Source organism: Blennius ocellaris, assembly GCF_963422515.1.
Source record: "Blennius ocellaris genome assembly, chromosome: 1".
Lineage (NCBI taxonomy): Eukaryota > Metazoa > Chordata > Actinopteri > Blenniiformes > Blenniidae > Blennius > Blennius ocellaris.
The window spans coordinates 8,359,441-8,380,035 of record NC_137650.1 but is presented as its reverse complement, the minus strand read 5'-3'; the positions used below and the strand labels follow the sequence as shown (position 1 = coordinate 8,380,035).

The 20,595-nt window shown below is 44.8% G+C and overlaps 1 protein-coding gene across 2 annotated transcripts in view; it reads left to right on the top strand.

Annotated features, from left to right (window-relative positions):
• The first annotated feature begins 3,069 nt into the window (after nucleotides 1-3,069).
• Nucleotides 3,070-20,595, top strand: part of shf (Src homology 2 domain containing F) — a 106,850-nt gene continuing 89,324 nt past the window's right edge. For both annotated transcript variants that reach the window (XM_080494251.1, XM_080494250.1), the window contains exons 1-2: nucleotides 3,070-3,823; nucleotides 20,094-20,229. In XM_080494251.1, coding sequence (XP_080350377.1) covers nucleotides 3,389-3,823; nucleotides 20,094-20,229 — 571 coding nt within the window. In that variant the 5' untranslated portion in view covers nucleotides 3,070-3,388. The remainder of the gene's footprint in view (nucleotides 3,824-20,093; nucleotides 20,230-20,595) is intronic.

Here is a 20,595-nt window from a genome sequence, read left to right as displayed (position 1 = left end):
CTTCACGGGTGACAACTGCCCTTGAACGCAGGTGAAGAAGAAGAAGGGCAACAGTTCTCAGGAATGAAAAAGCTGCCAGTAAGAGAGAGGGAAACAGTCATCAGGGACAACGAGAGTGATAGTAGATGACATTCACAACTTTGTTTGCAAGAAAAGGTTGTCACTCGCATCCTTTCTTCTGTTAAGAAATTGCAACAGTATCACACAACCTATGCCACCATTTTCAAAACCTTACACATCCCGACAGAGAAAAACCTCCCGGCGTGTATTGCTTGCGTAGGATCCTTGAAAAGACTATTTGTAGCCTGTGACGTGGTGGATTACAGGATTTGCATTTTAAAGGTTGTCTACGATGGCTGCTGGAAGAAACTAGGGAAAGTAATTGTGGCGATGCAATAGAAGGTCTATAATGTGAGTCACAGTCTGTAAACTAAATGACACATCTGCTCCTGCCAAACACACTCCGGCGAATACCAACGGCATCAGGGAGGTTATAATCCAGAAGCAACGCTAATATTTTTTATGGCATCATGTGCAGGTAAATGCAGCGGCGAGGCTGCACCCACACTATGTGCACAATTAAACTTACACCGTGTAATGTATACGTTGGAGCTAATTGTTGAGCACTTCTGTTTGAGAGATTCTTTTTGCCCTCCCAGAAGAAGAACGTTGCTGCAGTAAAACAACCAGCATCCCCCGGATCCTTTAAAGCTTTCATGCATAATACAGTACTTAATCAGATTAATCTCCTGGCTGTGGAGGGAAATTATTCCTATAGAAATGCAGAGAAACTACACTGGGTGGATTCCCCTGCAAGCCCAAAGAGCAGCACAGGCAGGAGTTTTAACACAGAAATAATAGATTTTGTTTTGATCTCTTGAGCTCGGAGTTGTCTGTCCCAGGGGCCTGCCAGGGTTAAACTCTGATCTGTACACTGTGACTTGCTCAAGGCCTTTTGTGTGTGTGTGTGTGTGTGTGTGTGTGTGTGTGTGTGTGTGTGTGTGTGTGTGTGTGTGTGTGTGTGTGTGTGTGTGTGTGTGTGTGTGTGTGTGTGCGTGTGTGTGCGCACGCGTGTGTGGCGTTATTAAAAAGAAATATTGCTTCATAAAAACCCACTGTGCTGCAGCCATGACTCCTGTTAATGCACATTGTTGCTGGGGTTTGTCTCTCTGAGGGTATTTATTCTTCTTCTTCTGTCCTCTGATTGCAAAAGCAATTAGTGTTAAGCACGCGAACCTGCAACCACATCCATCGGAGAGATTAAAAGACCGTTGTTTGCTATCATTGTTGCTCTGGACATTTCTCCTCCTCTGCTCATGAATGTGCCGTAATGGACTTCGCTGGGCCAGTGCTCAGAGCTAATATCGGCTTCAGCATCCTCTTCACTGGTCATTTTTCAATGCAATTCACTGCTGAAACACTCTGAAGTGGCCATCTGGACACGAGAGGACCGAGAGGGAGCCAAGTACACGTGGCCATTCTGTTGGTGGGAAAATGTAGTGTACGCACTGAGCTTTATTTGGCTGTCAAAGCCTAAATGTGACACTTTACTTGAAAAGAATGTTACACACTCTTACTGGAATTTTAGTTAATAATTCTACTTTAAGATTTATGTTAAATGTTCAGAAAGTAGAGACTAGTTTCTGCCACAGCAGGCATCCCATTGCCTCTAACGACGTTTAATACAGTGGTGGAAGTAACAGATTACATTCTTGTTCTACAGTAGCATTTTGAAAGATTTATACAGTATTAGAGCAGTTTAGACTACTTCAGTACTTTTAAAATCATCACCAGAGAATATGTTTATGTTATTAAAACGTTGAGTAATACCCTATTTTAGCAGTGAATACACTTATTCAGTTATTGGGGGGAAAAAATTCAGCTATAAATGTGTTGCTTGGAGTCTGAAGGTTTCGGAGCTGACCTCAGGTGATTAGTATAGAAGTTATGGTACATCCTGGAGCAGGGCTGGGACATGAATATTACCAAGGGGCCACATGAAAAAATACTACTATTATTGAGGGCTGAGACATAAATTGTCTAAAGTTTTGTTCAGTATCGAACTTATCTATTTTTCTTTTTAATATTTGTATGAGCGACTGTTGTGCTCTTTTCTTTTGTCCTTCCAAGCCTTTGTCTTAAAATCCTCATACATTTTTTTTTCTAAATTTCGATTTCAGTAAAAAAGTAAATGAACACTATACATTTTTTTTTTTTTTTTGCAATTCGCAGTCTATTTTTCAACTTTGAAACACACATTTTTTTAAGGTGAAAATTTCAGGCTCTGCCTTCCAAGGTGCTAAATACTGTGTTGCAATAAATAATGAATTAATGGTAAGTAATGTGAAAAACTTGTCCATTTTGGATGGAATAAAGCCACTAATAACAGTCATTAGGTTTTGATTATAAGTATTTCCCAGTGACACCTTGAGGGCCGGTCAAGCAGAGCTAAAGGGCCACGGGACCTTAGGATGACCAGGTCTGCCCTGGAGGGTCACCACCGCACCTTCAACAAGTTATTAAATCACCAACTAGCCTCAAATATCTATATTTTGGGACCATGGGAGGACTATAAAGGTACCCAGGAAAGCCTACATGTGCACAGGAGAACGTGCAAATTCCCCACAGAAAGGACCTCCAGCCGAACTGGAGCTCGAAGGCGAGGCGACAGCTCAAACCAGTAATAAGTTCATTTCTAGATCATTTCTAAGTTTATGAACAATTAAATGAAATGAGATGTAGTTGATGAGTACTTTTACTTTCAGTATCCTCAACACTTTTATTGTATAGTTTATGGTTGTAGTTACAATTGTCTGGTTTTCCTCCTCTGGTTCCATAATAAATCATTTATTGCGGCTGGTGAGACGCGGGTTCGCCTCATCCGCCCGATTCCTCGCGTTTCCTCTGTAGCGAGTCCGGTAGGTGGCAGTGGATGTTCTCAGGTGGGGAGGGCAGGTTGTTGGGCTGAGCTCGGCGTGTGTTGGGGGGCGTGTGTTGCTCTTGCTCAAGCGCTCCGGTGTTGCGTCGTGTGGAAACCTGACGTGGAGCGCGGCCGGAGCAGACCGCGGTGTGTGTGCGCGCGCGCCTGTGTGTGTGAGACTGAGTGAATGAGAGAGTGTGTGGCAGCGACAAGAGTTGCGGCAGGGGCAGATCCGGATTAAACAAAGTGCCTGAGGCTGCCCTCCCGCCGGCCGGCTCTCTCCTCGTCGCTCCGCCGGAGTCCGGACGGGACCGCCGGCGACGCGCTCCGGAGCCCCGGCTTGCGCGCTGGCCGCGGATGACCCGAGAGAGAGACCCCCCCTCTCCTCCTCCTCCTCTGACGACCGGACTGTCAGGAAAACTGGAAGTAAACTAACATTCATTGACTTGTGAGCGATGCACTGGCAGCATGGCCAAGTGGTTCAAGGAGCACCTAGGATTCAAAACCACCAAAGCCCCCCCTCCGGCGCCTCCGAAGCCGGACTACAGACACTGTCACACCGGCGTGCCGGGCGGTGTGCCCGGCTTCCAGCAGACCGGCTCCGGAGCCACGTTCCCCAGCCCCGCTCAGCCGGACATCCTCGCTGCCTACAAACTACAGAAGGAGCTGGACTTCGAGGACCCCTACACTCCAGGTGGAAATATCTCGTTCGGCTCGAGTCTGAACACGGTGGGCTCCCCGGATATCAAGTACGTGTCGCCAAAGCACCGACTCATCAAGGTGGAAACCATCGAGAAGAGCAGCCCGGCGCCCGGCGGGGGCGTCACGGTCACCCAGGCGGTGGCGGTGGGGAGCGTTAAATCCCCCACCTCTCCTCCATCCGACCACGACAACAAGGACAAGGTGGGTCAAGTCTTGGTGCGTCACGTGCGTCCAAGCGCGCAACAACTCTCAACTTTGTAATTCAACATTTCTCGTGTAAATGTGTATCAACCACTTCTAATAATGATGCCAATGAAAAACATATATATATATATTTAAAAAAATAAAAATAAAAACGTGGTGTGTTTTGAAGCTCTGCTCGTTACAGCCGGCAGAACTTGTTATCACAGGCGCACTCAGGGAATCCGCACCGGTTGCGAAATCCACCCGTCTAATATCCAACCTCCACTCCAGGGAGTGCTGTGGAGGAGCCAGCAAACACACGCCTCTACATGACAATTTAGAAAATGTTGAAATGTATTTTTATGTTTGTTCCTGGACAGTTCCGTTCCCTCCAAACTCTTCTCTTGTGCGCCAGCTGCGCTTTATTTCCCCGTCTCTTCTTAAAGCTTATTTATTTCCAAGCAGCAGTGCAATCTCGGCTCAGTTCCTCTAATTCATCTTTATTCTAATTTTATTTAGCTAGACAGAGCCATGTAGAGAATGTCCATAACAGAGACGCCAGGGGGAAATTACTTGTGATAAGTTTATGGATATAAGGGTTTATTATGATCCTCTCTTTGCTTTTTCCAACCAAAGTGTTTGTGCATGTGTGTGTGTGTGTGTGTGTGTGTGTGTGTGTGTGTGTGTGTGTGTGTGTGTGTGTGTGTGTGTGTGTGTGTGTGTGTGTGTGTGTGTGTGTAGAAACAGACAGACAGCAGGCAAAGCAGGCTGTGCCTTGGAGCACACAGTCATTCATGTCAGGCTTCTCAGGAATCCACGCACTGTGTTCATTTGGAGACAGTGGAGATGCTCGGTGTCTGTGAGAGTGTGATCCAGGCGAAGAATGTTTTCCGCCATCTCCACAGTCCATTAGCAGCACGGCCCTGTGAGAATCTACACACTGCTCAGATCGCCCTTCAGTCACGTCTGTGTTCATGTCACCTCCATGCTACTTCCACCTCCGCCCGGGTTTGCTTTCACACCTGCCCTGCGACATGTGGCCAGTTCACAGTTGGTTTCTGTGCAACATTTCTGTTTATACTCCACCATGTCTGCAACCTGTTGCAAGACTGTTGCATTAAGGTGTTTTTTCTTCTTCTTTCCTGACCCCAAACACAGTCATCATCTAACTCAGAAATCAGGAACCCATTGAGGATTATAAAATGATATTCTGTTGCAATGTTTGTTTTCCCTCACTGTCAGCCACTGTTTTCAGCAGTCACAGTCATGAACTTGGTATGCAGGTTAAAGAGCCATGTGTTTTCAGTAAAAAATAAAATAAAACAGCCGGAAACCAAAACTTTCCAGTTTTCTCTCAGCCACTGCAGCTGTCGGAGCTGATTAAGCAGATTACAGTTGTGTCTTGTTAATTGAAGCTTATTCGGATCAACCCCCCCCCCCCCCCAACTCAGGAACACGGTTGCCTCTCGGTCTGCTCTCTTTCTCTCTGTGCACATATGGCTCCTACAACCACGCGGCTGATTGCATAGCATGAGCTTGAATGCCTCACACCCAGGAGTATGAACCATGTTACGGACCAGCGAAATCAGTGCTGACAGCTGGCCGGCTTAAGAAATATGTGGAGAGGAGGGTTTAAGGATTTCTTGTCAGGTGAAGAAGGTTGAATAAAAGTGATGTAGTAGTAAGAAAGGGAGATCAAGCATGAGGAATTAACTCCCAAAACGCCTGACATGTTTGTCGCCACGTTTTATTTGGGTCCTAAATGAACCCATACACACAAATAACACATGTCATTATGTTCTTAAATATCAGGTGCATTTTTTATTTTTTTTTAATTTAGTAGAGAAAACTCCTTTCAGGTAAGCCTCCACGCTCCTTAGTAACTACCTCAAAGAGTGTTGTGAGGCTTTATGCTCAACCTTTTGTGAGGATTACGGTTTGTCTGGAAGCGGAGGATTTTCTTTCCGACTGTGGCTGCCCATGATAATTGTTTGTAAATCCTTGTTAGAGCCACTCTCTAGGTGAAAGTGCTGTTAATGAAGGATTTGTCCCTGGATGCAGACGCTTGTTCGTACGGTCTTTGTGGGAGGATGTGCACACTCTCTCCTCTCAGGCGTTTCTGTTAAAAGCTTGAAAAAAAAGTCGGTGATGTTCTTTATTGTGGATGCTTCATGTTGACACACTTTATAGGCTCTTTTTTTAATACCAGGCAGTGTTCCCATCAAGTAAAAGGGACAGTGAATAAAAAGAGAAAAAAAAAGCATACCGGTGCCTGTTGGACTCATGCACATGTTGACACCTACGTGCTCCTCGGGGTGACAGTCATTTTTTGGACAGCGTGCAACGAGTGCCAACTGCTGAGAGACTGAGTAAAGAGCCTCAGCAGCTCTGCTCGGTTACATTGATGTTTTAATTACTTGACTCATGAATGCTAATTATATCACTGCCGACCTAATGCCTGAAATGCCAATAGCAGCATCAAGTGAATTTTCCTGCCACTGTGTCTCTCCGCCAGCCTCAATGAGGGAAAGCCGGCGAGTTTAAGAGGCTTTACACAGTGGTGCATATTGTCCAGAAGTATTTTAGTCTTTTTTTTTTTTGTATTGATTTGGAGCTTTCATATGGTGCTTCATTTTGTTTGATGCGTATCAGGAAGCATTAGTCGCAGTGTTAAATTTCCAAGGCATTGTGATGTGTTTTGTTTGTGATGACGCCCGGCCCTTCACGGTGGAGTGAGCTGAGAGAGGTGATCAATTATCATCCTGCCTCGGAGCTAATTAACGGCCTCATCTCCCCGGCTCGTCGCTCTACTCAGCATTAACCTAACTTCTCTCAAGGACAGCCAACCCCCCCCATCCCCGAAACCGACGACAGGCCCCTCTTGGAAATGCGTAAACAAAAGCGGCGGCGCGCAGCTGACAAGGCTGCGGCACCCGTGTGAAGCGCCGCCCGTCATCATCAGTATCTGCTCAGGCACCTGGGGAGCGCCTCTCTTCCAATCTAACTCTGGCTGCCTTCAGGCTTCCAGGTCCCTTTGACTCAAATGATCCCAGGAGTCGGCCTGCATATCTATCTATAGAAGGATGCAGCTGGTTCGCTCTCCCCCGACTCTTGTTGTGCAGTCGACGGAGGCGTCTGGAGCAATAGACCTTTCTTCCTTTTTCTTCCGTCAACCTTCCCAGCGCAGCAGTTGAGTTGATTTTCACGTAGGCGGGTCCCCATTCTTATATAATCCTCGAAAGTTTGGATGCGTGATGTTAGAGTTCGAAGTAGTTAAGAACTAATCAACAGGTTTTTGTGGATTTTGTATTGAAACAGATACAGGAAGTCACAATTTCACCATTGTTGATGCTGAACTTAATTTGCACCTCAGCAGAGGCGAACGCCACTGCCAAGTGCTTTCAAACATTCTCCATTCATAAATCTGCTTTAAGTTTTGAAGTGACTTTGCGTCAAGATTGAAGGAGTAAAGTGAAAGCCGTAGTAAAAGTGTCTGTCATTGATTTAATTAACGTTTGCGCTACATTACACCTGCCGATCAGGTGTGTGCCTCGCCCTCAGGGTTTTGTAGGGTCTTGATTCATTCCTCAAGCATTCATTGAAAAGAAAAAAGAAACCAAACTCACAGTACTGAACCACTCAATGAAGTTTCACTTTACACTAAAGTCTGTCCAGACTCATAATCTGTGCAGTGCAGACTTAAGACATTGAGAAATTTAATAAAAGAGATCAAGTGTGATAGAAAGATTCTATTATCAATACGACCAGACATAAACCTGCATTGACTTGGCCACCACTATATGATGTGCTCATGCCTGATGAGACAAATGTTTATGTCAGATCTGGGAATATATAAATAAAAATTCCTTCGGAAATACAAAGTTAACCCGAATGACATAAACTTAAAACATAATGGTTTTTCATCCGACGGCAGTTGCTGGCATTGAATTCCAGTCCACACAAACTCTCCTTTGACTTCCTTCCCTTTGTCTCTTGCATACCTGCGAGTGCATTTTAATAGCGCTCCGTTTGTGAAAGACCTTAATTACACCCTCACTGGGTGCTTCGTCTTGCAGGCTGCATTTTTCCACTGCGGGTAGAACAAGTCCTCCTCTCCTGGCCTGCAGATTGCAGCGCCGACACTTGCATGGCTAAAGCCTGCTCGCTCTTGTTTCCCCACACCCTGAATATCTTCACTTGGCCTTTCACCTTGACACTCCAGGCATCAGTGGAGTTTCATAAATGTGTCCCACTGGTCTCTCGCACTTTCATCTCTGCCTGTGATAGGAGAAATGTCAAGCGCGAACGTCAATATCACCTGGATCTGAGCCAGCGCTTTTCTTCAGGGACACCCGGCCAGAAAATGGATAAAACCATCGTGTTTTCTAAAAGCAGTTGTGTGTGTGTGTGTGTGTGTGTGTGTGTGTGTGTGTGTGTGTGTGTGTGTGTGTGTGTGTGTGTGTGTGTGTGTGTGTGTGTGTGTGTGTGTGTGTGTGTGTGTGTGTGTGTGTGTGTGTGTGTGTGTGTGTGTGTGAGATGGAGGCTTGTAAGATTAATTGAGGGCTGCGGTGGTTGTGGCCTAGCTGCTTTACCTTTTCAAAATAACCATGGAGTGTCACTGTCATGTCTGACAGCGATTAAACACATTAAACAGCAGAACCACTGAGAGTATGTGAAATGTTTTTTTCAGGGATTTCCACTGCTGCTGTGACTCTTCTTAGTGAAATAATCAAGAGATTGGTGGGAAAGCTTTGTCATGCAGCTCTTGGAAGTTTTGCAGCTGCTGTTTCTCTGAAGCCATGCTGAGCAGTGGTGGGCATATTGTGACTGAAATCTTCAAGTAAGCAAATCATTTTAGGTAACTGTGATAAACTGTGTGGAATAAGTCATTTTGGTGCGTTGCCATGGTGACTGTTGATCCAAAACAAGTCTAGACTGCGAAGCTGTTGGCATGATTGTGAAGAGTTTTCATTTCCAGCTCAAGTTACCAAGGTGTCAAAGAATGCCACGCATTTCCTGAACTATTTTAAACATGTGAAGCATTTCCTCAAAGTCATCCTGGCCCGTGTGAAGACTTCACACTGTTTTTAAAGTCCCAGTGCCCTAAACTGTTCCGAACACGGCCCATATTCATTGTTCGTCACTGGCTTACTGTAAATGACAAACGAGCATTACAGTGCATTCCTGACCTGAGCAAGAATCCTGGAAGGGCACTTTGAAAGGAAGGAAGGCGCACAGAGCCTCGCAGCATGCAGGCTGCAGCTCCGCCCCCGCTTCAACACTATGAAGTCATGTTGAAGAAGACGGCGAGCTGGAGGCCACAATGTAATGTCTACTCATGCGTTTAAAAGGTTTGGCTTTTCACCGAGGTATCCTTTTCTCCAAATCCTGTTCCATTTACATCCCGGCAGTGTAAACTGCATGTGATAATCAGTCATGGTAGGGGTTTTCACAAGCAGCCATTCCACTGTATGTGCGCGCCTGTTATAGGCCTCTGGAAACGATAGCCGTTAGCCATTGTTTGCTTATTTTCCTTCCTCCTTCCATGTGGGAGCTTTCTCTCTAGTCTAAAGGGTCCCGCTGGAGTCGGTTGTGTTTGTTGCTCGATTTGTTTTTGGTTTTTTTCTAGCTTTGTGCCGGAACAACAGTCGCATGATTCCACCAGGTCACAATTAGCCTGCAGACGAGTGCTGCTGCTCTGACCTCCGTGGTGCCGTAGACACATGGCTCTGTTTTGTGTAATGACAGCGTGTGCAGCCGAGTCGAGAAGGAGCCCCGGTCCGCAGGCAGATCGTTGCGCACAGATTAAAAAGAAACAAATGAGTTTGCATGCCACCATGAACACCGGGAGCCTGCAGGAGAAGTGGCTTTTACTACTGATTTTGTTCGGAGTTCCTCCAGGTTTTTCAGAGTGGAGTCAAACATGCAAATTTTATGAATAACCAAATTACTGTTTTTGCATTGAAATCCGGTGATGATTCAGAGGTCAGAGATCCACACTGATTTGCCTTTTTTTTTTTTTTTTTTTTAATCTCCAGTGTGAGTGCAGGCTGTTGTTTTTTGTGTCTCGCTGCAGGAGGCAGACAGACTTCTGTCTGGAGAATGCAGCTTCCCTGTGATGTGATTGCTGAACGGGAAACTGAACCGTTTTATTTATGCTTAGTGGGCTTCTAGGATCTGTGTTTATGCAGAGAGCATTCTGAGAGCTTTTTCTACATGTTCCACATATAAGGAGCTCATTGATGAACACTTTTCTTTAAAACATTCTGTTAAAGTTGAGTGATGCATCACATTTTTTTTCTCTCTTGACCCCGACCACAACCCCTCCTAAGTGGATTTATAGGATTCTGAATTTATATGAGTCTGCAGAATCGACTCCAACAGTTCCTGCAACAGCCTAAAAACTGCTTTTTAGCACTGAATTCATCTTGGGAATGAATCCTCAACGTAGACTGGGATCCACATCGAGCGTTTGGTTTTCCAATGAATGTTTTCACAATTTTGATAACTTAGTTCACTGTCTTTATTATTCACGTTTGGTATGGTGGTTGAAAACGTTTTTGTACATTTAATAAGACTGGTATTGTTTTTGTTTTAAACTAATGTCCCCTTTTCTACCAGTTGTAGGATTTATATATTTAGTTATTTCTAATGGCAGAGGGTGGGCAGGTGGGCACCACTCATTCAGTTGTCACTGTTCATCCAGTGAGAATAGTGAGTGGGGAGAAAGCCAAGCGTCGCCTGCAGTTGCTTGGCGGAAAATCGGGAATGGCTCGGTTTCTCCAGGATTAAGGAAGTGTTCCCTTCCTGACAGGAAGTGTTTACAACTTGGTGACATTCCCTTTTTAACCTGACAAGTCTCCACTCGCCCCTCCGCGTGGGCGGGGTACTGCGGCTGCTCCCTGGCCTGCTAAAATGTAACCGGGGTTAACGCTCTCGGCTGTTTCAACCTCGAGTAACCTAGATGTCGGAAATGGTGACAAGTGTTGAGAGCAATTGCTGCTGTGTGCTCCGCTGAGGGAAAAGACTGACAATTGTCAGCCCACCATTCAAATATAGCCTTTTTCTGGCTCTTGCTGTTCCGTTCAGAGTTGGGAAGCAACGGCAGGGACACTGGATCTCTTGTTTCAGCGACATTCAGGGTGCGTCCTCAACACTCGGAGGCAAACGGAGGCCCCAGAGCCTCCAGCCTCAATCAAGGCCTCGTCAGACACCATCAAGCCTCCTCGTTAGTTTACACGCCGACTGTCGCCTTCTTTCCTCACTGCTTTATGATTTTCTATTTCAAAGTGAAAGTGCTTGCGCCATCCTCGCATGACAAGCAATAGTGTTTGCACATCGTGGGAGCCATGTAAAATGGGAGTAAATTGCACGTCGCTGATATCAGGAGTATGCAAACAACTTTATTATTGTTCTCACTACCCCACTCCCATATTGTCTGGTGGAGTGAAAAAAAAAAATTGGTGTATCAGCAGTTATTCAGGTTGAAGTGATGATAGAAATTTGTAGTCATGCTGAGGACAAATCACTTGTTCGCACGGCCACGGGATTATTAAATTCTATGAAATTCCAACATTCCGCTGCGGCACCTGAATTATTCTCGACCCTTGTGCCGCACCACTTGCCATATGTGGCAGAAACACTGCCAATAAATCTGTCACACAGGGACGGGGACAGAGAAAGGAAATTGGATTTTGTCAAGCGTGTCGTCAAGTACTTAATCTTGAATATCTCTTGCATATTAAGAGCACCTTCATAGGCTGCAACCCGCGGCCTCCTCCTCCCTCTCGTCCTCTGCCGGAGGTCTTAAGTGGCTGTGTGGAGTGTATTTCAATGAAGGGAGTCCTCAGGGACCAGTTGAGGTGTTTTTCTGTGCTTTGCTGCCTTGAATGCCAAACAAGAGACGCCTTCATACATCAGGAGATTGAGGCGGGTGAAGAGTGAGGAAGCACATTTAGCTCTTTTATAAAAACTTGACATTTTCCACCAGGTTTGTTTTGTAAAGAGAGAATGAGGAGGACATCGTGTTGTGTGTTTTGTTTTGGTTTATCTCCTTATTTGTGGAATCATAGTGACTCATCAGTAACACGCAAGTTACCTTCATTTACCGAATGGCTGATTCAGGATGAAACAGATGCATGTTTAATGTTCAATTGTTGGTTTAATGTTAGTCGTTGTACTATTTCACACTTTTTAATAGTCATTCAGACCACGTTCGAGATCCAGTGTTGCCAAAACTGAACGTCAAACCGAAGCGCGCAAACAATGTATGCAACATAAATTTATTTTGGATGTGTGAAAACATGGCTGGAGGCACGTTTCAGACATTGTTTTCTTTTGCTGTGGACTAATTTAGAAGTGTGGTCACATCTGTGTCAAAAGTTCAAGGAGTTACGCTGCATCTTCTTGAATCATGGCAAAATAACTACAAAAGCTCTTGTTTCCAATGAAAAGCTCTCTGGTGCTTCATACACTGTCAAGTTTTAACTTTATTCTTGCCTGTATTTTAGTTATTCGTACATTTAATTGTAAAAAGTTTTGGGACAGATTGTTTACAAATGAGCAAAAACCAATTGAATGGCATATAATACAGTATATATTGGAGCCAATTCAGACAGATAAAGGTACATGTGCCATAACTTGCATAAATATGTATTGTTATGTTGTGCATGGCTCATTCACATTGTATAAAATACAAAGTTCAAGCAAGTCATCACAGTGAACAGGGAAATTACTGTGTTTGTTCCTGGAATCAAACCTGACTGGCATTAATTGGTGTTGAGCTGTCAATCAAAGCTCATCGTGTACATACGCATCCATATTTTAATTGTCTTTTAAAGATACCGTAAGGTAAATATTAACATCTAAAGCAGCTTCAGAACTTCAACGGCACCACATTTTCTTACATTCCGCTAAACCGCATATTATAATTTTCACAGGGGAAAAAACACAGTATTATTGCAACACTTCATTCAAAAAAATGAGCATGCTGCAACAGATGTATGCCTTCTCGAAAAAAAAAGTGATGTGACTCCACTAGCAAGAGATCAGTCACACAAAATATCATGTCAATCATATCGAGTCATATCTGCATATGCTATGTTGTATTTACACTATTGTGTCATCGACATACGGTGAATGACTCGATCAAACGCACCGGCAGCATTTATTAAGTCTTGTTTATGTAGTACTGACAGGCAGCTGTCTTGAGAGGGAGTAGGAATATAAGAAGATCATCCTATTTTTAACTTCTCACAGGTCTAAAGATGATTAAAAAAAAAAAGATTTTAGTTTCAGAAAGTTCTCTGTGATTACATGTGCGCCCGAGACGGACTGAATGTCTTTAGAAACTTTGATTTGAATGAGCACTGATAACTTACAGTAGACATCCCACTGAGGCGCTGATTGAGGGCTTGCTGAAATCACACACACACACACACACACACACACACACACACACACACACACACACACACACACACACACACACACACACACACACACACACACACACACACACACACAGATGTTCAGTGCTATTCGTGTACACGTTTTAGTTGGCCTGATATATTTCCTAGCCATTTACCTAAACTTGTTTCTAAACTTAATCTGCCATTACTGTATTTTTACCTGTATTTTGGACCCCACAGAGAGTAATACAAGGCCACACACACACAAACACGCACACACCTGATATGCAAGTGTGTTTTTTTCCTGCACTAAACTATGTGTCAGTGTGTCAGTGGTTATTACCTACAGCATACTGGACTTCAGGGACCATAAAAGTGTCAAAAAGCAACAGTAACTCATTGTCGCAGAGGAAGGTGTGACGGTTGCGATACATTTTACTTTGCTTTTCTTTGCAATTCGTCTCCTTTATGGATTTTCCTGCTTTCATCCCCTCAGAATTCTGCCCTTGTGATATTGGTGTTGCTGCCGCAGCATCTGGAAGCATTTCCTGTACACAAACCATGATCAACAACAGCCTAAAATCGCTCATGGCAAATAAGGCCGCTTCACCCTGGTGGCGTGCAAACGCCGCTCCACATGGCCACAAGAGTGCAGAGATCAGAAGAACCAACATTTAATGTGGTCGAAAGGGGGGATCTGGGATCTGATAAATGGGACGGCACCCGCAGTGCAGATGCCTCTTGGGGTGGAGACATGTGCAAAACTGATGGCTGTACACATTGATGTGTAAAGGGGAATGTGGAATCTAATCCTCAAAATATACGTAGTTAAGTATATGTTGTGCGTAGACTGTGTAATAACGCCAAGCTTGCTGATGGTAGCTGTTGCTACACCTGACGGGAGTTTGAAAAGCAAATGGAAGAGATTTCTCCATAAGCCTACCCCTAATTTCAGTAGTAAGTCGTGCGGAGGTGAGCGTATGCTTTCTTCTTGTTTCCTATGAAGTCTCAAATTAATTTATTGTTGTTGTTGATTCACGAGGACGAGCCACATCCCTTGCTGACACTGAAATGCAGCTCTTGAGCAATTCTCCAATTAGATGAGAAGCAAAGCAAATGTACCTGAAAATTGTTTTCCCTCAAGCGAAGTGCTCGTCATTGGTGTGTGGACTGTGGTAGCTTGTGACTGATGGCGAGATGGCGCCTTTAAAGCAAATATATTAATTTGATTAGCTCCCCCGGCAGACTCCTTTAAAGAGGCCCCTTTTAAAGGAGACTCGTCGGTCTTTTGAGCTCTGAGAGGAGCAGAAGATTCGAGCTGCGACTGCAATTTTTAGGAAACATTTCAATAAAGTTTCATTAATGTCAGGCCTATAGTGGGAAACACACTCCTGCGCTGTCTGTCCTTTAGATACAGGCTGGGTTTCCATCTCCCTAATCTGTTTGGGAGGTTTAGAACCCAGCAGGGCTCTGCCTTCACTGGGAGCCTTCGATGAATTGTAACCAGATTTGCGCTCGCTTCTTAGAAACATGAAAGTATCTTATTGATAGTAACTGTATTATGTCAACAGAGAAGCCGTGGTCGTTTCTGCTTAGATAAATTGCCTCGAGGGAGCCTTTCCTGCCAATGTGTTCCCTTCTAGAAAACCCCAGCCAAGTTATCTTAGGATGGCTGCATTCACGGCGTTCATCACTTGTATGTAGACAAAGATAAGGTGGAGGAGGCGCAGATCTCGGCTTTACAAGAACGTTTAAAACATTTTCTCCCCCAGTGGGAGTAAACATACTTCATACATGACAGCCTATTCACCAGTTTTCTTTTGTCAACAGATAATAAATAGAAAAAAGTCTCACCCCATCTTTTGTCTTCTCCTCCCTTCCTTCCTATCTTCTCTAACACGACTGTCCTCACAATAGTGGCGTGTTTTCTTTCTTTGTTACGCTGCAGAACAAAAGCCCTTTGAAATGCCTTAATGCAATCGAGCTGCTAAGCACTGAGTTGTATTAGGTTATCAGTGGCTGAGATCCCTGGTGGCGTGCGACATAAATCACACGCGTCAGTCCTCCGCCCTCGTTCTGCAGCCCGCTCGCCGTCCTGGCAGTCGAGGAGGGTCTTCAACCTTGACTAGCCCCTGACGCATTCAACTCTGCCTTCAGACACGGCATCAGTTTCATAGTCCCGGGTGCCTTTATTCAGCAGGAATTCACAGCGGTCCGCATTTCCATCTTTTGACATGCTTTGAGGTGTTTATTTTGTTGTTGCCTGGTGAAACCTCAAAGCAGCTCGGAGAATGCATTATGCTGTTAAAATGCAGGCCTCTGTGTTTTCTTTGCAGCCAAAAAAATCCATCTTTGTGCTCAAATTTCAACTAATGCACTTTGTTGGATTTTAGTTCTTTATTATTATGGTTATTTCTGTGTGATGAGCCAGCTGAGCACTTTGTGCATGAGAAGTGCAGGAGGAGAATTGCAGTCGTTTTATTCTTGCTTCTAATGGAGGACCCGGGCCCAGCTGGATTGTAATTCTAGAAGCTTGAGCATCATTGAGCCAAAGTGGCAGGTGCCTGTTAAAGTCTCCCTCCTTTGCTAATGTTCTCCTTCTGTCCCACTGATTTAAAGTCAGCTTCATTGCTTGAGAGCACGTGGTGCATTTCAAGAAGTCCTTTTACCGTCTATTTCGTGAGCTGCCAGAGCCGTGACAGGTTGGCGACACGGTCGTCCAGGATCTGAGCTGTGGAGTGAAAGTAATTGAGCCACTCTGCGCCGGGCCGGTAACGGGCCACGCTGCCGTCGTCCCTGTTGGGCGGCTTCCCGAGATTCACGTCGGCTTACATCACGGCGTTGCAAAGATCTGATCTATGGCGGCGCTGCAGTCTCTGCTGAGGAGGGGGAATTTTACTTTCGTGACAAGTGTTGGTTTGGCCACAGTCCTGACACACCCTGGCACGCCACGAGACAGATGGTGTGTCCCCAGGCGAAGCCACCGCTCCCTCGCACCCCTCGACTCACAACCCTATGCTCCTCCTGCTGTCGAGCAGTCATTAGTGCAGTGGGACAGGAAGGACACGCTGAAACAATTTGGAAATATTACCAACCTCCTCCACCTCAACACAAACTACCCTGCAGGGGCTGGGTGATTGGGGCGTGTACAGGCAGTCCTTTTTTTTCTAATGGTTTATAGCTTACAATTCACACATGCCCAAAAGGACCATTGAAAGCTGATTTTAATAATATTCCTGTCCGTTAATGTGCAACAATAGAGGCTGTGGAGGCATGAATGTAACACCAGTGGAGATGTTGATCGCTGCACACCGCAGACGGCCCACTTTGATTAAGCCCTGATCAGTCGGACGGACCATGCTTGGAAAACGTTTTGACTATATTTAATTACAATCCCCATGAAATAAGTGACACTTTGTTTTGGACTTTTTGATTTAGAATTTTTTCTTTTGTTTTACCTTTGTGATTTTAAAACGTGTCTAAACACAATTTACTCAGTTCCTTGTCAATTACTATTTTTGGTGGTTTCTACGCGTTCCAAAATATTTCATTGTATATAAATGACATTTTGAGATTTTATTTAGACTGACTTTATGTACAAAACTTCCCTGTACAGATGCTTCTTCAAAAACAGGACTTTTTTATCTACATATTATTACTGTTTCGATAAAATCTACCACATTGCAGAGCCATTGGCGTATTTATCACTTCTACAGCAAACTAAAAGTGAGATTCTTTTCTCCACAAACCAACAATTCTGATTATAAAAGGCTGAACTGAAAATGAAAGTAAGTACATTTGAGTATAACTGACTTCTTTTTGTTTCATTTCTGTTCAGTGGGAACAGGATGGCTCCACATTTAATGGATGGGAAATGAAAAGTAGATTTTTTTTGTTTGCGACAGAAAGGAACATGTCCTCACTGCGCAGCCTTGAGCTAAATGTACAACACACATGCTGGTAACATGCAAATCCTTTTTATTATTTCCCTCCAGTTCAGGTCGCACTGAATCATGACATGAATCACCTGAGAGTACTTCATATTCTACAGTCAATTTCTTGCAGTAAAAAACATAATGAAACCAGGCAGCTTAACAATCCCCATGTGAAGACTTTATTTTAACATATTATTAAACTGTTAGCAGCTGTCAACGTGCTCTCTAGAATCTGACCAAGAGAAATCATGTTTTCACCATCAAATCAGAAGAATTTTATGAATTGTTTGGAGGGACTTTCCAAATAGTGTCCGAGCCTCTGCAGAGAAGCCGAACGGCCTGGAGCCACTTGTGACTGATTGCAGATTCATGTTTCAGCAGGCTCGTTCAACTTCGGCGGAGCCCGATGTTGGTCATCAACCTTTCCTGCCCTCCAGTACAACCCTTGCTTCAGCCTGTGAAATTTTACAAGCTATGAAAATGGACCTCTTGTAAATCAGGCCTTAATCACTGCGGTTGTATTGTGTCCCTCTGTCCGATGCTATCAAAAGTTTTCATCACAAGCCCCGCCTTTATTTGTCCAGCATTATGTCAACAGGAAAAGCAACGAGATGAGGTCATGCTTTTTGGAGTGGCTCCACATATAATTCAATAAGTGACTGCCATTATTTCCTGAAACATGCCCAAACATCCTTTGGGCTGTGTTAAAGGTGCATTAAGTGCTGAGGTGGTTAAGATGAAGAGGAGAGCTCAGATGGGATGCGAATGTGTGTAAATATACAGAATATCTGCAGCAGGTCGGGGAACCTTGGAGCAGCACATCTATACCCAACTGCTTCTGTGCACTGTACACAACTATGCCCACATTTAAATGCAGTTTATTAGAATAAATTAAACTTAAGCTGGCGGTGAAGGGAACGTCAGCTAGTGCATTTTAAGTGTTTATCCCATTTGTGGATTTTGGTCTGAAACCACCAGCCACTCTGCTACAGTATGCGGACCACAGTGAGATGAGTACAGGACCATATCTCTTCCATATAAGTGATTTCTGTGTTGTTTTAGCTCGGGTTGCTTATTCTTAGGCTTGGGCTGCATTCACAGTGACTGTATCTGAGGCGGATTTGGCTGGAGATGTAATTATGGATGCCCGAGTTTCCATGCGACAAGGTGCAAGATGGTAATGATGCGGGGACTGTGATGCATAATTTTTGGGAGGGGGGTTCTGGGACTGCAAAGATGTTGCTTATCAGAATGGCTGAATTTTAATCAAACTTGCAAGTGGAATATGGAGACTTTTTTTTTTTTCTCTTGCAGCGCGAAAACAAATCAGGACAATGTTTGTATTGGATTTTATTTTCTTGCTCAGTGCTCGAATTCACAGAAGCAAAACATTCAAGGAACCCATAATTATGCTGTGGCAGAAAAAAGAAGTCCTAGTTATTTTCCCCAAAACAGACGGAGAAAGAATACTGAGGAGGGCCGACTTAACGCACAGCAGCTATGAACACATCCAGGGCGCTTCACTTCCCCTGCTATTATTGCTTAATCCATGTATAGAGGAGATGATCTGTGCTGAAATATACCTGCTAGCAATTCTCTGTCACTAAGCAGCTTACAAATGATCCCCGGAGAACTTTCCAGTGTTTAAAGTTTTCCACATGTCTTTTCATAAAATGCATTCGTGTGCTCAATAACATACGACCTCGATGAGGACTGTATGAAAAAGAAAATCCCGGGTGTTTTCCCAAGAGCCGGTTTGAGCCGTGTATCTCCACATTTCGTGGGCTTTCCTGTGGCCTGGCAGGTGTGTGTGTGTGTCTGTGTGTGTTTTTGTGGCCCACTCATGGGTGGCCTGCTTTCTTTCTTTCGTTTTTTTTGTTTCTGGGGAGTGTCCTCATTCTGTGGCAAAGATGGACAGTGGTTGTTCTCAGGAAAAAGCCGGCTTGGCGGAGGTGTAGCGCGGCGGGCAGGAGGGCTCAGTCCACCTCCAGTCTGCCCCGCCCGTCCACAGCCGCCAGATGAGTGATGAGCTTGTTTGTAATGAGACCAAATCCTTTCCTGTTACGCGTGACTCACAGGGTGTAATGCCAGTCACGTACGCGGTACTCGATACTTAGGTGTTCCTGGTTCGGTTCGCTGTGTTTAACCTTCAAAGTCCTCTTCTATGGATGTTTCTCTCTTTCAGGACGAGACCATCAAGAGCCTCTTCAGCGGAGAGTTGTGTTCTCTGGCAGTGTGTACCGACTCTTCTGATCCAATGTCCAAGATGATGCATTGGTCACATCAGACTTCATTCCCTTCAAATGCCAGATATTCTTACCTCCGGAGCCGTGTTCTGATATATGAAGGAAACAATTTAAAGGAACAAATATCCCCCCCCAAAGGCACTACAGGCACAGATTTTGCTCGGCTCCCTAAAGATTTGAAACGTTTTTCTGGGTCTCCGGACGTCCACCTAATTGCCATTTACTGCACAAAATACTGGGCAAAAGAGCAAGACTGCAATTAGCCGTGGCTCACTGCCAGCTCGGCGTACATCTGCCAAATTGTTTCTCCGAAGAAAGTTGAGCAGTTGTGGTCGTCTCTCCTCTACTTTTGAGATGTGGGCCTGTCACTGGGCGATCATATAATTAGGCAGGCCAGCAGTAGAAGGGAGCGCGCTGCACGGCTAAAAGCTGAGGCATTGTGGTGGCGTGCTGAGGCACACGGAGGTGGGGTTTTATTTATGTGTTTCTCCCTTTATCCTCTGGCTTGGCTCGGTGGATATCGCCCGGTCCTGTCCCGGGCCACAGCGGTATCTGTCATTGCGTTTCCACTCACGCCTCTGTTGTTGTGTTGATATGGAGCAGCAAAATGACCCCTCCCCCCCCCCCCCCCCCTCCCCTCCACCCCCACCGCCAGCCTGCCTCAGTCTCACCTTTCCTTTTTTCTTATCTCCTGCAGCTCATTATCCTTGAAGACTATGCGGACCCTTTCGATGCCGAACAGGCCGGTGGCGGCACTCAGACCACCACGGAAAAAGTCACGACTGAGAACGACGGCTACATGGAGCCGTACGAAGCGCAGAAGATGATGGCAGGTCGGTCAACACTTCGGTGCTTCCTACACTGTAAAATGTAACATTTTGAGTACCGTAAGTCAAATCAAGAATAAAAAGGTAGTTTCAACACTTTGCTGGGTTGAAGTCCATTAAGCATAAGCAAAGCAAAAATGGTACATTTTAACAATAATGATATGTATATTTACATATATGTGTGTGTGTGTCCAAGCTTCATCTCCAGTATTCAATCAAAATGAGCTTCAACCTTTCAAGCTTGAAAAATGGCAGTTGGTCTTCTTTGTGTCGGAGCTTGTAGCTACACCAAGGCTTGTGTCTTTGGACACGAGTTGGAAGGGCGTGCATGCTTCTAATATGACATCTGACAGGACAGAAAGTGACATTAGC